Below are 17,741 nucleotides of genomic sequence, written 5' to 3'. Positions count from 1 at the left end.
TAATTAATTATTTGATTAATAATAATAATTTATTTATTTAATTTTTATTTTTAATTATTATTATTATTATTATTTTTAGAATTATATCCTCAATCAAGTACAACTATTTTTGGGATCGTTACATATAAAGTGGGTGCAGCGAGACCCTCACACCCTACTCCACTCATGTGCACGGATATAGAAGCTATTACTTATTCCCACTACTTAGAATCTTGAAACATAATATACTTTAACGCACTTGGTGAATTATGTACGGGTGGAAGTAGTGGGGGCCTCACACCCTGCTTCCACATATGCGCATGCATGCAGACACACACTAGTGATGTCCTATGTGATGTGTAATTGTCTTGACCCATTCAATGAGGTATTGTGCATTGTGACCCATCAAGTCTCATGGTTTTGTCTCATAAACAAGATAATATCTATATATGGCCAAGATCTCTACCGCATGCCTATGGTATGTGAATGTGATAGATTACTCCATTTATTTTTTTGATTTCTTTCTTTAGAGTGGCTCAAACTTTTATGTGAGATTCACCTACTCTTAAGATAGCTTTGACACCAAATCTAACAATTTTAGTCTAATTCTAGTCAATATTGTTGAAGTGACCTAATAAGCATGATAATTTTTTCTATAGAATGTTTTTCACAAGGTTAAGTCCTAATTTGTGCTTATATGGCTAAAATCTCCCTGTTACATGCTCGATGTATAATTGTCACAGTGTGTACATAAATAGGGTGAGAGAGAAGAAGCTTTGGAGGTGCACACTTGAACGAGAGAGAGAGAGAGAGAGAGAGAGAGAGAGATCTTCAGGATGTTCCAACATAATCTACTATCCAATAAAAAAAAAAAAAACATTAAATGGGTTATTTTTCAATATTGAAAGTGGCTTGATTACGAAGTTCAGTCATACAATATGGTGATATAGCATTCTACTTGTATTCCGTTTGGTAGGAGGTACCAAACAAGGTGGAAATGAAATAATCATTACGTAGTGATATGATATACAAATATAATAACTAATTGAAAAAAGATGATATTATTTTAAGGCAAATAATCATCACCTATCCATATCCTTTTTAATTGGCATGGAATATATAAGAGGCAATCATTTTCGGATCTCGCCACGAAAATGTCTATTCACTGCTCTTACTTATATATTAGTCAACACCGAATTAACTTTTACTGTCATTCTCTAAACTGTCCGTCTTTTAAAAAAGACTGCTAATCTTCATATATAATAACTATTCCTTTCCTATTTTATCACATTTCACAAATCAAATATGACCTTATTTTATTATAAATTGAGAAGCTAAATAAAAAAAAAAAAAAAAATCTTTATTTTCATTTTGATGGTTGAGCCAATAAAGAATAATAATTGGGCGAGGAGTAATAGTGTATAGTGGATGGCAAAGGTGGACCACGTCTCAAATAACTGCCAAATGAGGTGTTCACTTTGTTCCCTGGGATATGTTCTTCCTATATAATCATCCATGAAGAGGCCATTAGACAATTTGCAGATGTCTCCACCATCATGTCCTTTCAAACACTTCATTACCATTTCTCATTATTATTATTTTAACTTCTGTGTCAGCACCACATCTCTATCCCAATCTCATCCAACTCCAAACAGTGCCTATGCCGTCGCAGTTTCAGAGAAACTGAGCGGCAATTTAACCACCACCAAAAATAATAAAAGAAAAGCATTTCTACTCAATAAAAGAAAAACATTTCTACCTAAAAAGAAAACCATTTGGGGCATCCCTCTTGCCAAAGCCCTGCTACTTAAACATTATATAATTTATAGAGGACACAAGGGAATACTCAAATCCAACTAAAAAATATTAACTCAATAGTTCAAATCAAATTAAATCATGAAATTCAAATTGGACTTGGCTATAAGTAACTCAACCAGATTTAAAATAAATATAAATATAAAATAATACTAATATATAAATGCAGCATGTAATATATGCATAAAATATATAATATATCACTCTTGAGTAATATATAGAAAATAACAAAAATTTGATTGAGCTCGTAAGTAATATAGTGAAATTTTGAGCTAGCCTCATCAAGATAATTAAAACTAGTCTTGAACTAGAATTACTGAACGAGTGCAAAGCCAGGAGTGGCTTGCACAAATATCTAGATGCATTTACGGCCGATATTGCTTTTCAAAATATAGAGGGGGAAAAACAAGGGATTTGTTTCATGGACTGTTGACAGCCGAGCATCAAGTTGCATCCATCCACCCAAAGTTTGCTGTGTATTCCACTATTATGGATTACTTCATCATTGGTCCTCTCCACTTAACAAAACCCTAAAAACTTAGGGTGGTGATTTAACAATCAGCCACCTAATAGAGACAGCCACTTGCATATAGCAACTGCTGGATCCCCCAGGGCCCCATTGAACACATGCTTTCCTCGCACAGCCCCTCATGTTTTGTAGCAACCTGAAATGCCCATGTGCTGGTCATGTGGCATCGTGTCTCATTCGCAGGGATAGAACAGGGCAACTCCATTAGCAACTACAATTATTTTGCTCACATCTCCACATTTGATCTGCCGGTTATGGGCATTGGCATTAGCAAACCACAGCGCCACAGGCAGCATCAAGCATTTGTCTGTCCAGTGCCAAAAATGTAAAAAGACAAAAGTAGCAATGATCTGCAGCCAAGATGGTGTTTCCGAATTCCAATGGCGCTTCATGTGAAATCATTTGCAAATAAAATAAAATAAAGTAATGCCCTGAACTGGTATAGGCTCATAAAAAACAGGAGCCTACGGTGGCAACACAAGAACATGTTGAGAATTATAGAAAGGCCAAAGTATGCACAAATTACTAAAAGGGAGGAGCCTACAGACACAAATCAATCTTCTACAGTTTCCAAGTTCCACCAAAAAGACTAGCATATTTTTATTATTTTTTCCACAAATCAAAAAGCCGAAAGCTCCCAGAAAACCAGGATAATCCGACTTGCTAATGACTGCCTCAGTAAATTGTTGCACAAGCTGTGCTGATCCAGCAGCTTGTTCAAGTACCTACAATATAAAGCCAGCAGAAATTCTATATGAGAAATTCGGATCAGATATACTTAAGTCATTTTGTAATTATAACAATCCATCATGCACAAAACACATGCAAGGAAAAATTACAGCATTAAATGTCCATCGATACATCCAACATGTCCATTAGCATGTGTCATTTAGCATTTCTTTTGTTAAACATTGCAAAATTCCTTTCTACACCAGGTTGTACAATCCATCATGTACAAAACACATATAAGGCACTATAACAGCGTTACATTTCTTTCTTTTTTTTTTTTTTTTTGGTAAAAGAGGATGGCACCTCCTAACTTTATTAGAAAACCCCTCACTTATGACGGAGGAAAACCGTGGTTACAATTCTGAAACAGTGTTACATTTCTATTGACACATCAACTGGAATTCATGATCTAATCAATAGATCCAGCTCATATTATCACATAAAACATAAGAGGGTTGGGAAAGAATAAGTGCTTGCTAAAAAAAAATCAGTCTTCCAGAAAGACAGCAGAGATCTTTATAAACGCTTTAAAAAAAAGGAAAAGAAAAGGTTAAAAAGGAGGTGGTCACTGAAAGCTTTACACCACTGTCAGTACCAGGAATCAGTATCAACTAGAACTGATGATTTAATCAACAAATCCAACACATACCATCCCATGCAACATAGAGTTTTTGAGAAGAATATATGCATGCATGCAAAAAAAAGAAAAGGAAACTTCTCTAGGCCCAGTCTTCCAATAAATCCAACATAATCATCATACATTTTGAACCACTGTAAGTATCAATATTAACTCGAACTGATGATATAATCAATAAATCCAACACATACTATCCCAGGCAACATAGACTTTTGGAAAATAATATGTGCGCGCTAAAAAACAAAAGAAAAAGAATCTTCCCCAGGCTGAATCTTTCATTAAGATAGCAGAGATCTTTATAAACCTCATTTTTTAATTTTAATTTCTTTTTTTTTTAAAGCTCCAGAGCAAGTCATCAGTTGCACAAATTCAGGAGGTGATCAGTGATCACCAAAAGTTGAATGCATGAGATAAGAACACATTCAGATTTGCCATCAAGATTTATTTTTGAAAAACATTTTCTAGTAACTTTTCAAAATGTTTTTCATAACCACTTTTTGTTTCTTTTGAGACCTTAGAAACATTTACAACAACAAAAAAAAAAAACCTTTAAAATGCCATATTAAGGTTCTTTCAGTCTTTCCTTATTTCCCCTTTCCTATGAGTAACTCAATGGGTGTAAGCACAACAGGAGAAGTGCAATTATATTACAATATATGAGCAGGCAATAACTTAAAATCAGTCCTTGCAGGAGTTATAAATGATGGATCTTTTACATCAAGAAGATTCATGAGAGGACATAGACCACAACTGGTTACAGGAGTTTCTCCTTATACCTCACACCCTCTCTGGATTATTTAAGAAATCTTTAACTTATATATGCATGTAGAGGAGCATTCGTTTATAACTAGATCCTGACAAGCAACACACTTGAAGAACGCGTAAGTATGTGCAGCAGGCAGAATAAGACAAAGCTTGAAGTGCTACAATAATCCTTTTCAGAAGAAGGGGAACACAAAAGACAACTAATGTGTTTACAAAAGGGAGTATATTTAGCTGAGGGAGTGGAGGCAGCATGGGAGGGAGAGGGGGGGGGGGGGGGGGGAATGTGAAAAGAAAGGTCAGCAATTTCCTTTAAAACATGCTTGTAGCTCTGATAGTTTCGAAGTGTTTCTGGTTACCTTAGTTATTTAGCATTCTTGCTGTGTTGTTGCTGAGTTCTGTAGCTGTGTCAGTAGGCATGAGTTAGAGCATCAATTAGTAAAGATTGTTACGAACTTGGCATACATTATATATAGAGGGATTGACCTATCACTGTGATTAGGTCTTCCAATTTAAGCAAGAGCATAGTCCCGAGACCTAAACCCTAAGGGTTGTTTTGTTAGCGGCATAAAAAATATTCCCATGAAATTACATTCCCGGAAATTTTTTTTCCCGGGAATAGGTTGTTTGGTTCGAATTGTAAGGCTCCCAGGAATGCATATAAGATTCCCTTGTCAATGTTTGGTTTAACATGGGAATCTTAGAAGGTACTTCAAAAAGATGACCATTATACCCTTGACATGTGTAACGAATATATCAACAATTGTACTTTTCAACACAAAAAAACTACTAAGATATGTACTTAATTAAATCTATACCTAAAATTTTCAACAATTATAAATGTAAAATATCTAACACTTAATAATCAATTAATCGAATATATTGTGTCCATATATTACCTATTATATTAAATTTTTATAAAACAATAATAATATTACTTTTATTTAATAAATTGTAAATGTCAATTAAATGTTAATTAACAAAAATATCAACACATTCAATGAACATTTTAAATATTGTCTAATTAAAAATTAATTAAAATTTTTCTGATTAATATTTGTAATTATCATTTTTAATTATTCTAACTAAAAAATTAAATAAAATTTATGTAATTAATATTTTTAATTGCCATTTTAATATTTTATAATGAAAATATTAATTATTTCCTAATTAATAATCAATAAATTTTAATTAAAACTTTATAATTAATATCCTTAATTAACATTTTAATTTATAAATTAAAATAATTTACGTGTATGCAAATTTAAGATTTTTACTTTTAGTTTACTAGTAATTTATTATTTTAAATCTAATAATAGAGTGCAATTATATTATATCATAGGAGCATTATTGTCCAAAAGCCAAAGTGAGGGCAATTTAGTCCAAAAATAGGATTCATATGGGAATATGATTCCCATTAAATTTACTCATGGGGCAGGTGGGAACAGGATGCTGATGTTCCAAGGGAATCCTTACATTCCCAGGAATGTGAACATGCCCACCATGTCAGATTCCCATGCTCAAACAACGTGGAAATGAGATATCATGGGCATCACATTCCCAAGAATCTTGAAAGATGCTATAAAACAAACATCTTCTAAATGCCACACTACCATCAAACTAAAGCCTAACACCCTAAATCCACTCCATTTCTACAATATAGTAGAGAATTGCTAGCACCACTGTAGGCCTAAAAACCAGCCAGCAGCTGTTGGAAGACAATGTAGTAGCTGGAAATCCCTCGGACAACATCATGATGGAGGATCGCTTGCGAATTATCCTAGGCAACCATATTCTATTTAAAGATTTAGAAATCAAGGATCTTGTTTTAAACTAGTAAATTTAAATATTTTAGAATTTTAGTTAATTTAGGGTTATTTTGGGTCGACTAGTCAACACACTATGTTGGATTGCAGTATGTTTTTGAATAATTTACTTTGAGAACAATTACCAGCTGTAATCAAATAAAATTATCAGTCACTCAAACATCTATCTCTCTCTTTTGCAGGCTTTGCAGCAGAAGGAAGCCCTCTTCTTTCTTGTTGTAGGGTTTGCAGCTGCAGGAAACCCCTTTCTCTCTCTTGTGGTAGGCTTCGCAGCCATAGGAAGCTCTCCCCCCCCCCCCCCCCCGGGCATGATTTTTGAAATTTATGAATATTCTCACATGATCTTTTATTTGAAATGGCTAAAAAATATGGGTCGACACTTGTGGAGATTTGGATCTTGACCCCCATCGATCCAGGATGCTTTTGACCAATGATAAGATGCACAATCCGGATCATGGTCCGTGGTGGGTTGGGAGATTTTTTTTTTTTTTTTTGGAAAAAGGGGGGGGGGGGGTTGGGCAGCAGCCCAGGTCACCATGGTTCCAAATTTACAACAAGTCTCTAGTATCGTCTTGTGTTGGCTAGCAAATCATCCACATCTGGCACTAATTTGCTGTTAGGATCCATTGGTGCATTGACAGGTTCCAATCCAAATAGCAGTCTTATCTAAAATGTCTAGCACATACTTTCTTTGTGACAAAATGGTCACCATATGAGATCCTTGGATACTTCTATGCCCAAGAAGTATTTCAATGGCCTTAAATCTTTGGCCAAAATTTTAGTTTGTAGAAAATACTTTGGTCTTTGGATACCTTAATCATCATTACCAGTAACCAAAATATCATCCACATGAGCAAAATCCTACCTGAAACAGCATAGCCATAGAATACATAGTGATATACCACATGCTTCCAGAGTCCAAACCAAGTACCATGGCATTAAACCAACCAAACCATGATCTAAGAGTCTACTTTAGACCACACAAGGATTTCTTGAGCTAACACTCTAATCCCAACCAAGCCCCCGGGCTATGGAGCAACAAACCCAGATGGTTGCTCCCTATAGACCTCCCCTTGAAGATCACCATGTAGGAACGCATTCTTCACATCTAAGTGAAGTAGAGGCCAATGACATATGATGGCTAAGGAGATGAATAAAAGAATTGAGGTAGGTTTGTTGACCAAGGAGTATGTGATAGATGACATAGAAGAGTTCAAATCTTACACTTGATTATATCCTTTAGCAACAAGATAAGTCTTCAAAGAAGCCAAGGAACCATTAGGTTTGACCTTCACAGTATACACCTAGTGATAACCAACCACTAACCTATTGAAAGAGCTACCTATTCCCAAGGGTCATCATCCTATAACGCATGTATCTCTTCAACCATTGCAGTCCTCATCCTAAAATTGTATGAGGCCTCAAAGATGGATGTAGGAAGAGCAACAATGCAAAAAAGTACTATCAAAATAGTAATATGAGGATCACAACAAATCAAAGTAAAAAAAATGAGAGATTGGATGTGGGGATAGGTGCATGTACCTTTCTGAACAACAATAGGAAGATTAACACCTTTGGAAATAGGATCATCAAACAAGGAAAACAGAGGCGTAAAAGTAGAAGCTGGAGGAGGCTCTCCTCATTTGAGTCATCTTGGTGTGTACACTTGCAAATTAGGCTGATCTACATGACGAGGACTCTGACTAGATGATGCAGAAAGGCTGGGTAGAGAGAATAGGTTGGGTCTAGAAAGCTAGGCAGAGGAAGGAGGCCATCAACGTCAGCATGGCTATGTCATAGACTTAAAGAAGGTGACACTAGAAGACACAAAGATTTGGTGTAAAGTATAGCAATAACATTGATATCCCTTTTGAGTACAATAGTAGCCTAAAAACCTACATTTAACAGCATGAGGATCCAACATATCCATTTGTGGACTTAATTGAGGGACAAAGGGCACACATTCAAATATAGGAGGAAGTATGAACAAAGGAGCCTTTGGGGAGATAACTAAAGAGGGCAATTTACCACCAAGGACAGAGGACAACATTTTATTGATGGGAATTGGAAGTGTAAGCATAACACAACATCACTCCAAAAAATTTTATGGACATTCATTTGGTCCAATAGGGTACAGGTAACTTTAAGAGAATATGCCCATTTTTCCTCTTTGCTGGGCACAAGATGACTAATGGAGCATACTAGAGTAAGTCTAATGGGTAGTGAATTGGGTACTGCAATACTCCTTAGCATCATCATTACAAAGTATTTTGACTAGCACATCAAAGTAAGCCCTCATTTGGAACCACTTAAAAAAAGTACTTATTGCAAAAAAAACTAAAAATATACTTGTGCAAAAAATAAGTATTGTTTGTTTGCACCTATTGAATAATTGGGTAAAATGGAAGACCTAAACTCAATGATAGGTCTCTCCCTCTATTTATATTATATGTCTAGTACAATACCAATGACCTTATCCTTATACTTATTAACACAACTCTAACCAAAAATAATAATAATGCCAAATGACTAAATAACCACTAACACTCCCCCTCAAGCTGAAGCATGTAAATCATATGCTCCTAGTTTGTTACAAATGAATTTCACACGAGCACCTCCCAAGGCTTAATGAATAAATCAGCAAGCTGAAACTCATACTTCACATAAGTGGTTGTAATGAGCTTTTGTACAAGTTTCTCCCAAATAAAGTGGTAATCAACTTCAATGTGCTTTGTTTGCTCATGAAAGACTAGGTTGGAGGCAATATGAATAGCAGATCAATTATCAAACATCAACTCCATAGGTTGAAAATGTGGAAAACCTAGTTCTTTCAACGTGTTCATCAACCAAACAAGTTCACATATAGTGTGTGCCATAACCCTATACTCTGACTCAACACTTGACCTGGCCACCACAATTTTTTACTTTTCCAAGACACCAAATTACTACCAACAAAGATACAGTAGCCGATTGTGGATCTTTGGTCAGAAGGCGACTCGGCCCAATCTGCATCTGTATATCCCTAAATATGAGTGTGACCCCAATCTTGATATAAGAAAACTCTCCCTAGTGCACCTTTGAGACATTGTCTTAAATTTCCATAAAATTGTCGAAATTTTCGATTTTTGTCACCCTCAAAATCGAAATGGCAGTCGATTTCCGTTTTACATAATTTCAGTTGAAATTTCAACGAATCATCCAAAACTTATCGAAATCTTGAAATTATAACGAAACTTGTCAAAATTTTAACTACAAAATAAAATTTTCTCAGAATTCAAATGAGACGTTAGGAGTGAAGTAAAATTCCTCTCTTAATTTGTTTTATTTTTTTTCTTGAAACAAAACAATTATTACGAGGGCTTTCGAAAGCATATGAAAAAATATAATTACAACAACATTTTAGCTAACCATTCATGTCTAAATTATCATTATTTGTATAATAGATAATATTTAAATGATTTATGAATTTCATTTTGTATTAATTGAGAATATGTTTAATGCACATTATTTTATAAATATGTTTGATACACATTATATTACAACGTTTCCACCTCATATACAACATGAATGTATTTAACTTGTAATATATTAGTCCTAAAACTTAAATTATTGTGTCTATTAACCATTTATAAAGTTTCATAAAAGAATTCCATGCTTTACTACTAATTTCTATTATTTTTTCAAATTGAAATCAAAATTTCCATCAAAATTTTTGTACTTCTGGAACTTCAAAATTTGAGTCAAAATCGAAATTTAAGACCTTGTGTTGAGATATATCAAAATGAGAATTATTGCATCCCAATGACTTGTTCTTGAAAAATCAAGAAAATGATTCACATTTGTTGCGAAGGATATATCTAGTCAACTGACTATAAGATAATTCAACTTTCCAACAAGTATTCGATACCATCCTAGGTTAGGCAACAAATCACCCATATATGGCAATAACCTACTATTGGGATCCATGGGTGTATCAATAGGTTTAGATTCCAACAACCTTGTCTCATCTAAAAGATCAATAACATACTTCCTCTGAGACAAGACAGTTCCTGTACAAAATCTCAATACTACTATACCCAAGAAGTACTTCAATGGTCCTAAATCCTTTGTTTGAAATTTAGTCTACAGGAAATGCTTTAGGGCTTGAATACTTTGATCATCATCACCAGTAATGACAATATCACCCACAAACTATAAGAAGAATCCTTCTGGATGGGGTATGATGATAAAATACAGAATGATCTACTAGACACTATTGATGGCCAAACTTAAGTACTACACTACTAAAGCGACCAAACCATGCCCTTGGAGACAATTTTAAACCATATAGTGACTTCTAGAGCCGACACACTAAGCCTGACAACAAACCGAAGTGGTTGCTCCATATAGACCCCCTCTTGAAAATCACCTTGTAGGAAAGCATTCTTCGCATCTAACTTTGCGGAGGCCATTGAGAGGTGGTGGCTAAAAAGATAAAAAAACGTACTAAGGCGAGTTTGGCTAGATGGTAGAATGTGTCTGAATAGTCTACGCCATACACCTAAGTATATCCCCAAACAACAAGGTGGGCCTTCAATCAAGCCAAGGAACCATCTGGATTAACCTTCATAGTGTACGCCCAATGAAAACCAACCATACATTTATCAAGAGGAAGACGCACTAACTCCCAAGTACCATTATCCTGTGGAGCACACTCTCTTCTATCATTGCATTCCTCCTCCTAGAATGGGGATGGGCTTCAGAAATAGATTTTGGTAGAGCAATAAAAGATAAATTACTAACAAAACAATAATATAAGGGTGACGAGAGATCATAACAAACAAAATTAAAGATTGAATGTTGGTTACAACTATGTTTACCTTTTCAAATAGCAATGGGCAGATCAAAATCTTGGGAAATAAGATCATCTAATGAGGGAACTAAAGGCATAGAATTGGAAGCTAGAGGAGACTCTCCTCCCTTGAGCCGCCGTATACCTAAAAATTGGGATGATCCAAGCGACGAGAAGGAATCAAATTGGATGAAGATGTTGGGGGATTGGGCATAGATATTAGGTTAGGATCTGGAAGACAAGGCAGAGGAAGGGACTCATTAAGGTCAACAAAACTCAAGGTACCACAGTAGTATGGTGTAGACTCAAAAAAGGTGACATCAGCAGAGACAAAGAACCGATGTAAAATATGACTATTACATTGGCATCCCTTTTGAGTATGGGAATAACCTAGAAAAATGCATTTGATAGCGCGAGGATACAACTTATCCATTCCTAGAGTTAATTCATGGATAAAAGACACCCACAACCAAATATAAAAATAGGAAGGGAGAACAAATGAGCCTTAGGGAATATAACTGAACATGAGATTTTACCACCAAGGACAAAGGATAGCATTTTATTAATAAGACAGCAAGCAGTGAGCACAACATCACTCCAAAAAACTTTAGGGACATTCATCTGATACAATAAGAGTAAAAGTGACTTTGAGTATATATCTGTTTTTCCGTTTTGCAACTCCATTTTTTGTCGAGTGTGAGCACAAGAAGACTAATGAATCATAACAAAATTTGTCATATAAGTACTAAATTGGGTATTGAAGTACTCCTTAGCATTATCACTACTAAGTATCTTGATTGACATATCAAACTGAGTCTTTATTTGAGAATGGAAGGCACAAAGGATATTAAACAACTCAAAATGATCTTTTATTAAATACAACCAAGTCATCCTGGAGTAGTCATCTACAAATGTAATTAAGGATCAAAACCCCAATTTTGACATGACATGACATGAACCCCAACCATCAGAATGGACGAGCATGAAAGGACTATTTGCCCGTTTGTTGACTTGGGAAGCAAAGGGAACACGATGATGTTTTGCCAATTGACAAGATTCGCACTCAAGACTTGACAAAGAACTCAAGGTAGGAACTAGATGTTTTAATCTATCCAAGGACGAATGGTCAAAGGGACAATGGATTTGAAGCAGTGTAGCAGCGGCTGTGCAAGCAATGGGAGAAAAGAGCGACTCAAAGTAGTAGAATCCACGAGCCTCGTGTCCTATACTAATTGTCTTCATCCTAAATAATCATAGAATCAAGAAGGAAGGTTACATACCAATTTATTGCCTTTGTAAGCTTACTAACTGACACAAGATTGAATGGGGACTTCGGAATGTATAAAAAAAAAGAAAGAAAGATGGAGTAGGATTTACAGTTCTTATCCCTTTAACTATAATTGTGGACTCATTAGCAATGATAACTTGAGGTAAATATTTAGAATAGTGGAGAGCAGGGAAAAAAAGTTGATGACACTTGTCACATGGTCAGTAGCAGCAGAGTTGATAATCCAAAGACCAATGAAAGAGATATCAAATGACATACAAACTATAGGATTACCCTTCTGAGCAAAAGATGCAATGTGATAAGATGCTTGTTGAGATGTTTGATATTGTAGGAACCTTGAATACTCTTCCTCCCAAATAGTTATGGTACCCTGTTCACCTAAACAAATGCCTGACAATGGGAACAGACTTTTGGGAATTGAAAGAATTATGGGAGAGAAGAGAGAGGAGGGAAGAAAGAAGGCTGCTGGGCAGCAGATGACAGAAGAATTGAGAAATCAGGGCAGGAATAGAAGCAGAACATAAAGAGAGACAGGCTAGACAGAACAGAACAGATAAGGGAGGAGGAAAAAGATGAAAGAGAGGGAGAACTTAACGTGCGCGTGAGAGAGAGAGAGAGAGAGAGAGAGAGAGAGAGAGAGAAGGAAAACCAATCACGAAATCTGATTTGAATTTAACAACTGCTAATTGTTCCATACAATACACAAGCACACTATTTATGTACCCAACACTATAACTAACACAAATAAGTACAAAATAATCCCAACTAAAAAAATTACAAACCCCAAAGTACCTAAAATACACAATGAAGAGCTTGATGGAGTCACATGTGATAACCTCTGTGATATTAATGAACCAAAATGTGGCTTGAACGCTGATACCAATGTTAATGAGCTCGCTTGATAGTTTTACGACTTTTTATATATATTTTAGATGTTCCTTTTTTTTTTTCAGTCCATAAAGTGAAATTCATTAAGAAGCATGTCCATCAAGAAGAAGAAAAACAAAACAAATGATCCAAGAATTAACAAAAAATTATGTAAAATTTGAAAAGAATCCAAAATGGCACATTCTCATGTAGAAGCTCATCGATTAAGAAGACTTGTTCTATCATAGAATAAGCTTTTGTGGATTATTGAAACCAACTCCTAGCCATCAAATATCATAAAAAGTTCAGGAACACATGTGCCGAGTAACAGTATAGGGTACATTACAAGAATGACGAATAAGGCTAAACATCATTCAATTGATTGAATCTCTACTATTATATTCTCTACATAGTTCTCACTTAAATATTTCTGCATTCACTCAAAAACAATTAAAACTAATTCCATCACAAGTCAGAACTCATGTTAATATGCCCCCCCCCCCCCCCAAAAAAAAAAAGCAAACGAAAGAAAAAAATAAAATAAAATAAAAGCAATCCTACAGTTTTGCATCATTCACCAGCCAGTCTCCCTATCCATCCCAATCCCAATTATTTCTTATAGAATAACTTCAGAAATTCAGAAATGGTTAACTTAATCCACCTTCCATTAGCCAAACAAATGATTAAACTAGATACTAGCTTATTCTTAACAATTTTCATTTCTATTTTAGCTTTTCAAAAAATTACAAAAAAAAATAAAAAGCTAATTTTTTTTATTTTTACAACATTTGTGTCCAAATAAATGAACAACAATTTGCTTGTAGAATAGTTGTATTTTCTATTTCTAATTTTTCAAATAATTACAAAAATGCAACCTTGTTTTCCAATTTTTTGAATTTATAAAAAAAAAGTTGAAAATATTATTATTATTTATTATTATTATTATTATTATTATTATTATTATTTTAGATTTCTAATTTTTACTTTACATATAAAAGCGCGAAATTTGTATGGATTATATATTGAATTTCTTTCAAATCCACACAAATTTAAATTTAAGCGCAAAAATCCACTACACCAAACAATACCTCATATAATTGAAAAACAAATTGTCTTTTTTTTTTTTATATATATTATTGTGGAATCTAAAAATAAAAAAATAAAATTTATTTTGCACATAAACAAAAATTTTATTTCTATATTTTAATATAAATCTTGAAAAACTAAATAAATAGATTAAAATTTTTATAATTCTTCAGAAAACAAAAATTGGGAAGAAAAATGTGGTCACCATGGCATTGCACGCGCAGGGCAATATTTCTCAATAACCATTTCGCTCTTTGTATTTCCTATTCAACTATCTTCTGTCCTAGAACAGCAAGACTCACAAAGAGACTACTAGCGATCCTGACAAGTGCGGCAGAAGGTACCGTGAGACAGCTCGCAACATGCCCGAGCGTTGACGGCCAGATGTAATGTCAGGCGTGCTGCAGCTACCACGCTGTGCAGCGGCATAAGGGATTGGGTGCATCCTAGTTCCCCCAAATTCCTATACAAAATAAACGACAGACGAACGCCAATAAGAAAAAAGAAGAATAAAGAAGCATCTATTCACCAAAAAGGAAGCATTTGAACTCAAATCACAAGAGGAATTTACATTCCCTTTGATTGCGCCAGTAAACGTGGGGAAATGGGGAAAAACAAAAAAAACTACAATTATCTCAGTGAGGATTTAAAGAGAAAAAAGGAGTCCAGTACAATATGGCTGAGGTGAGATGATTTTGTCATTCTTTGAGGGCTAAAATAATATAATTATGTTCCTCGGTTTCCACAGAAACGGACCGGAGGGTTAGGGTTTCAGGGGGAACCTGGAAGCGACGGAGAGGCGGCGGGAGCGAAGAGGAGGTGCGGAGACGAGCGGAGGACGGATGCGGGGAAGAGGTGGCGGTGACCGGAGAGATGAAGCCCTCGCGGTGGAGATCAGCGATCGAGAAAGTGATCCAGAGCGCCAAGCCATTTCTTAACACGCTCAGTCAGTGGCCAGGAAACGAAGGTAGGCCGGGTGTGAGGGTTTTGCGAAGGGTTTATGCCTGGGGCCTAATCTATCCATACTATACTATATCTTGAAGCACGTGACTTCCGCATGGTTGTCCAAGTCCTCGGTCCAGCTCCGATATTACTGCTCTCTCTCTCTCTCTCTCTCTCTCTCTCTCTCTCTTATTGCATAGAAGCCAAAATACACCCTCTGCCCCAAATACTCTGCTTGCAAAGACAGAGGGCAGCACCTACCCCTCTTGCGATTTTTTCGTCCTTCCTCTACCCTAAGACAAATCGCAGCCCCGTACCTGCTCCACCATTCAGACTCTCAAATCAAATCCAACCGAGCATAGCTAACCTCACACACAATTGCCAGTATGGTGCTCTTGCTGCTATTTGCCTGCTCCCAAATTCAACTCTGTATTTTTCGTCGATGGTTTTCAAATTTGGGTTCGGTGGCAAGCAGTGAAAGACAAGTGAAATGAGCGGGTAACGACAGCGAGCGGCGGTGGCTGGTCTCTTTCGCGTGTCGTCTTGACGCGTGTCGTTCGGCACGTGAGCCTGTAGGAGCTAGTACTGTTCGGCCGGGTGGTATGACGTCCATCCGCAATTCGCCTGTTCTGATTTCCTGCTCGGTTGGATTTGTGAGCTGTTGCTGTCAATCGCATGTTTAGGAGCTAATTCGACTCCTTATTTCTCTTTGGAGGTTGTCAAATTTCATTGGGGACTAGCTTTGACTATAAGGGTTTCATGGTTTCTCATCTCTCAATGGATTCGTTCTGAATAACGAGGTTACTATCCTTTTCTTATTGTTTTTTGATTTTTAATAGGTCGTTCTTCTATTAATTATTTTGGAGTTAGATTTGAGATTGTTTTATGGGCTTCCAATCTTCCAGTTTGCATCTGTTCTGGCGTTCAGGAGCTGTGGAGTCCGAGTCTTGCTTCCTTCTTATTCAGCTAAAGAAGAAGGTTAGCCGTTTTGCTTGTTTTGTTTTAGAACTTTTAAAATGGATGCTAAAATTGTAAGGGTATAAATTGTTTTCCATTGTTCAATTGAATCGACAGTTTGTAGAACACATTGTTATACTTTGGTCATAGTGTATCCAAAAGCGATCATGAATTCAAATATTAAAATTTCCTTTATATGTTCATCATATCACCTATCCCTTATTTCTTGTGACTTCACTTTCATAAAAATTTGGTTCATAGAAACGAGGACCAGCTTGTTTTTTTTCTTTTTTCTTTTTTTTTATTTTGCTTAAGTTTTAGAGTCATTTCGTTGTTTTGATTGTGGGGTTGTCAGGGTTTGGGATTTGGATTCTTTGGTGTTTTTTCATGCAATTCTTTTTATTCTCATCCGTCTCATCGTCACATTCTTTTCCTCATGCCAATGGTTGTTGGAAAGACTTTGGTTCCTTTTAAGACTACGGCTTTTCTGTGGATGGCAATACTTCATAGAGTTGATATGAACAATTTGTTAGAGAGCAGAAGGCCGCCTTATAAGGCTGTCTTTTGAGTGTGTGATGTGGTATGATGGTGGTGAGACATGCTTGTGCTGTCATTCATTGTTCTATGGCTTGGTCCTTATGGAACAAGCTATTTGATTTGTTCAGAGAGAAATCGAAAACACGTTGCTCCACCTTGAACTTGGGACATTAGGTTGGGACCGCCTCCCATTTACCAACTAGAGACAAACACTTAAGTCCAAGTAATGACGCTTGAACTTGTCAATGGCAGTTTCAGCTTCTACTATTAATCCTGATTCAATTGTAGATGCAACAACCTGTGACTGCGTCGTAGGCTTTCAACAAGGCCTTCCCACAACAATAAATATAAAAACTGCTACAAGTCTTCTATCACCAAAGTCCTCTACATAGTTTTCAACAAATCTTACAACTAACAGTCCATTCTATTGCCTGTTGAAACACCCTATTGCACCATCATGGGGGACCTATGACAATGACCAATCTCATCATAAATCAGAGAAACGAACACTGCTAAAAGCAACCTGATGTCGAAAAAAATAATCTGGCCCCAAGTCAAAGTTGTTGTGTAAAACCCCCAAATTTACACTGCGGAATATATATTTGCATGTAAAGAATCAAACACATAATACAACACTTTAATGGTGAATATACAAACAATTCACAACCGCAACAAGTAAATGAAAGTAAGAACAATCACAATGACACAAGAAATTACGTGGTTCGGTAATGTCTACATCCATGGGAGCAAATGGTAAGGATTCACTATCTTCTTGTGTAAATTACAAGAATAATACAATCCTCTCAACAACTATCAACCAACACTCTAAATATATCATATATGACATATATATGGAGTTCCTGGAGGTTTTCCCTCCAAATCCCAACCATATTAATGTTTACTTTTCAATATTTGAAATCTGCTTTGGGCATCCTGAACCAAACTGTTGACGGTTT

General features: G+C 35.8%; 1 protein-coding gene and 1 long non-coding RNA gene across 3 annotated transcripts in view; one reads left to right on the top strand and one right to left on the bottom strand.

Moving 5' to 3' along the window:
- Positions 1-2,690: 2,690 nt before the first annotated feature.
- Positions 2,691-15,354, bottom strand: LOC131155042 (protein NONRESPONDING TO OXYLIPINS 2, mitochondrial). 2 transcript variants are annotated; one of them, XM_058107940.1, is made up of 3 exons: positions 15,132-15,354; positions 14,694-14,812; positions 2,691-3,048 (listed from the first exon to the last, which is right to left on the bottom strand). In XM_058107940.1, exons 1-3 carry the CDS (start codon positions 15,278-15,280, stop codon positions 3,041-3,043), a joined length of 276 nt encoding a protein of 91 aa, XP_057963923.1. In that variant the 5' UTR covers positions 15,281-15,354; the 3' UTR covers positions 2,691-3,040. The 2 variants fall into 2 exon arrangements, with proteins under 2 accessions (XP_057963923.1, XP_057963921.1); XM_058107938.1 differs by having other exon boundaries at positions 14,652-14,812; positions 15,132-15,280.
- LOC131155043 (uncharacterized) overlaps positions 15,240-17,741 on the top strand; it is a 15,233-nt gene continuing 12,731 nt past the window's right edge. The window contains exons 1-2 of the long non-coding RNA XR_009136742.1: positions 15,240-16,091; positions 16,197-16,269. This is a non-coding gene — a long non-coding RNA (uncharacterized LOC131155043). The remainder of the gene's footprint in view (positions 16,092-16,196; positions 16,270-17,741) is intronic.

This window comes from Malania oleifera, chromosome 5 (genome assembly GCF_029873635.1).
Source record: "Malania oleifera isolate guangnan ecotype guangnan chromosome 5, ASM2987363v1, whole genome shotgun sequence".
NCBI lineage: Eukaryota > Viridiplantae > Streptophyta > Magnoliopsida > Santalales > Ximeniaceae > Malania > Malania oleifera.
This window is presented reverse-complemented; position numbering and strand designations above follow the sequence as displayed.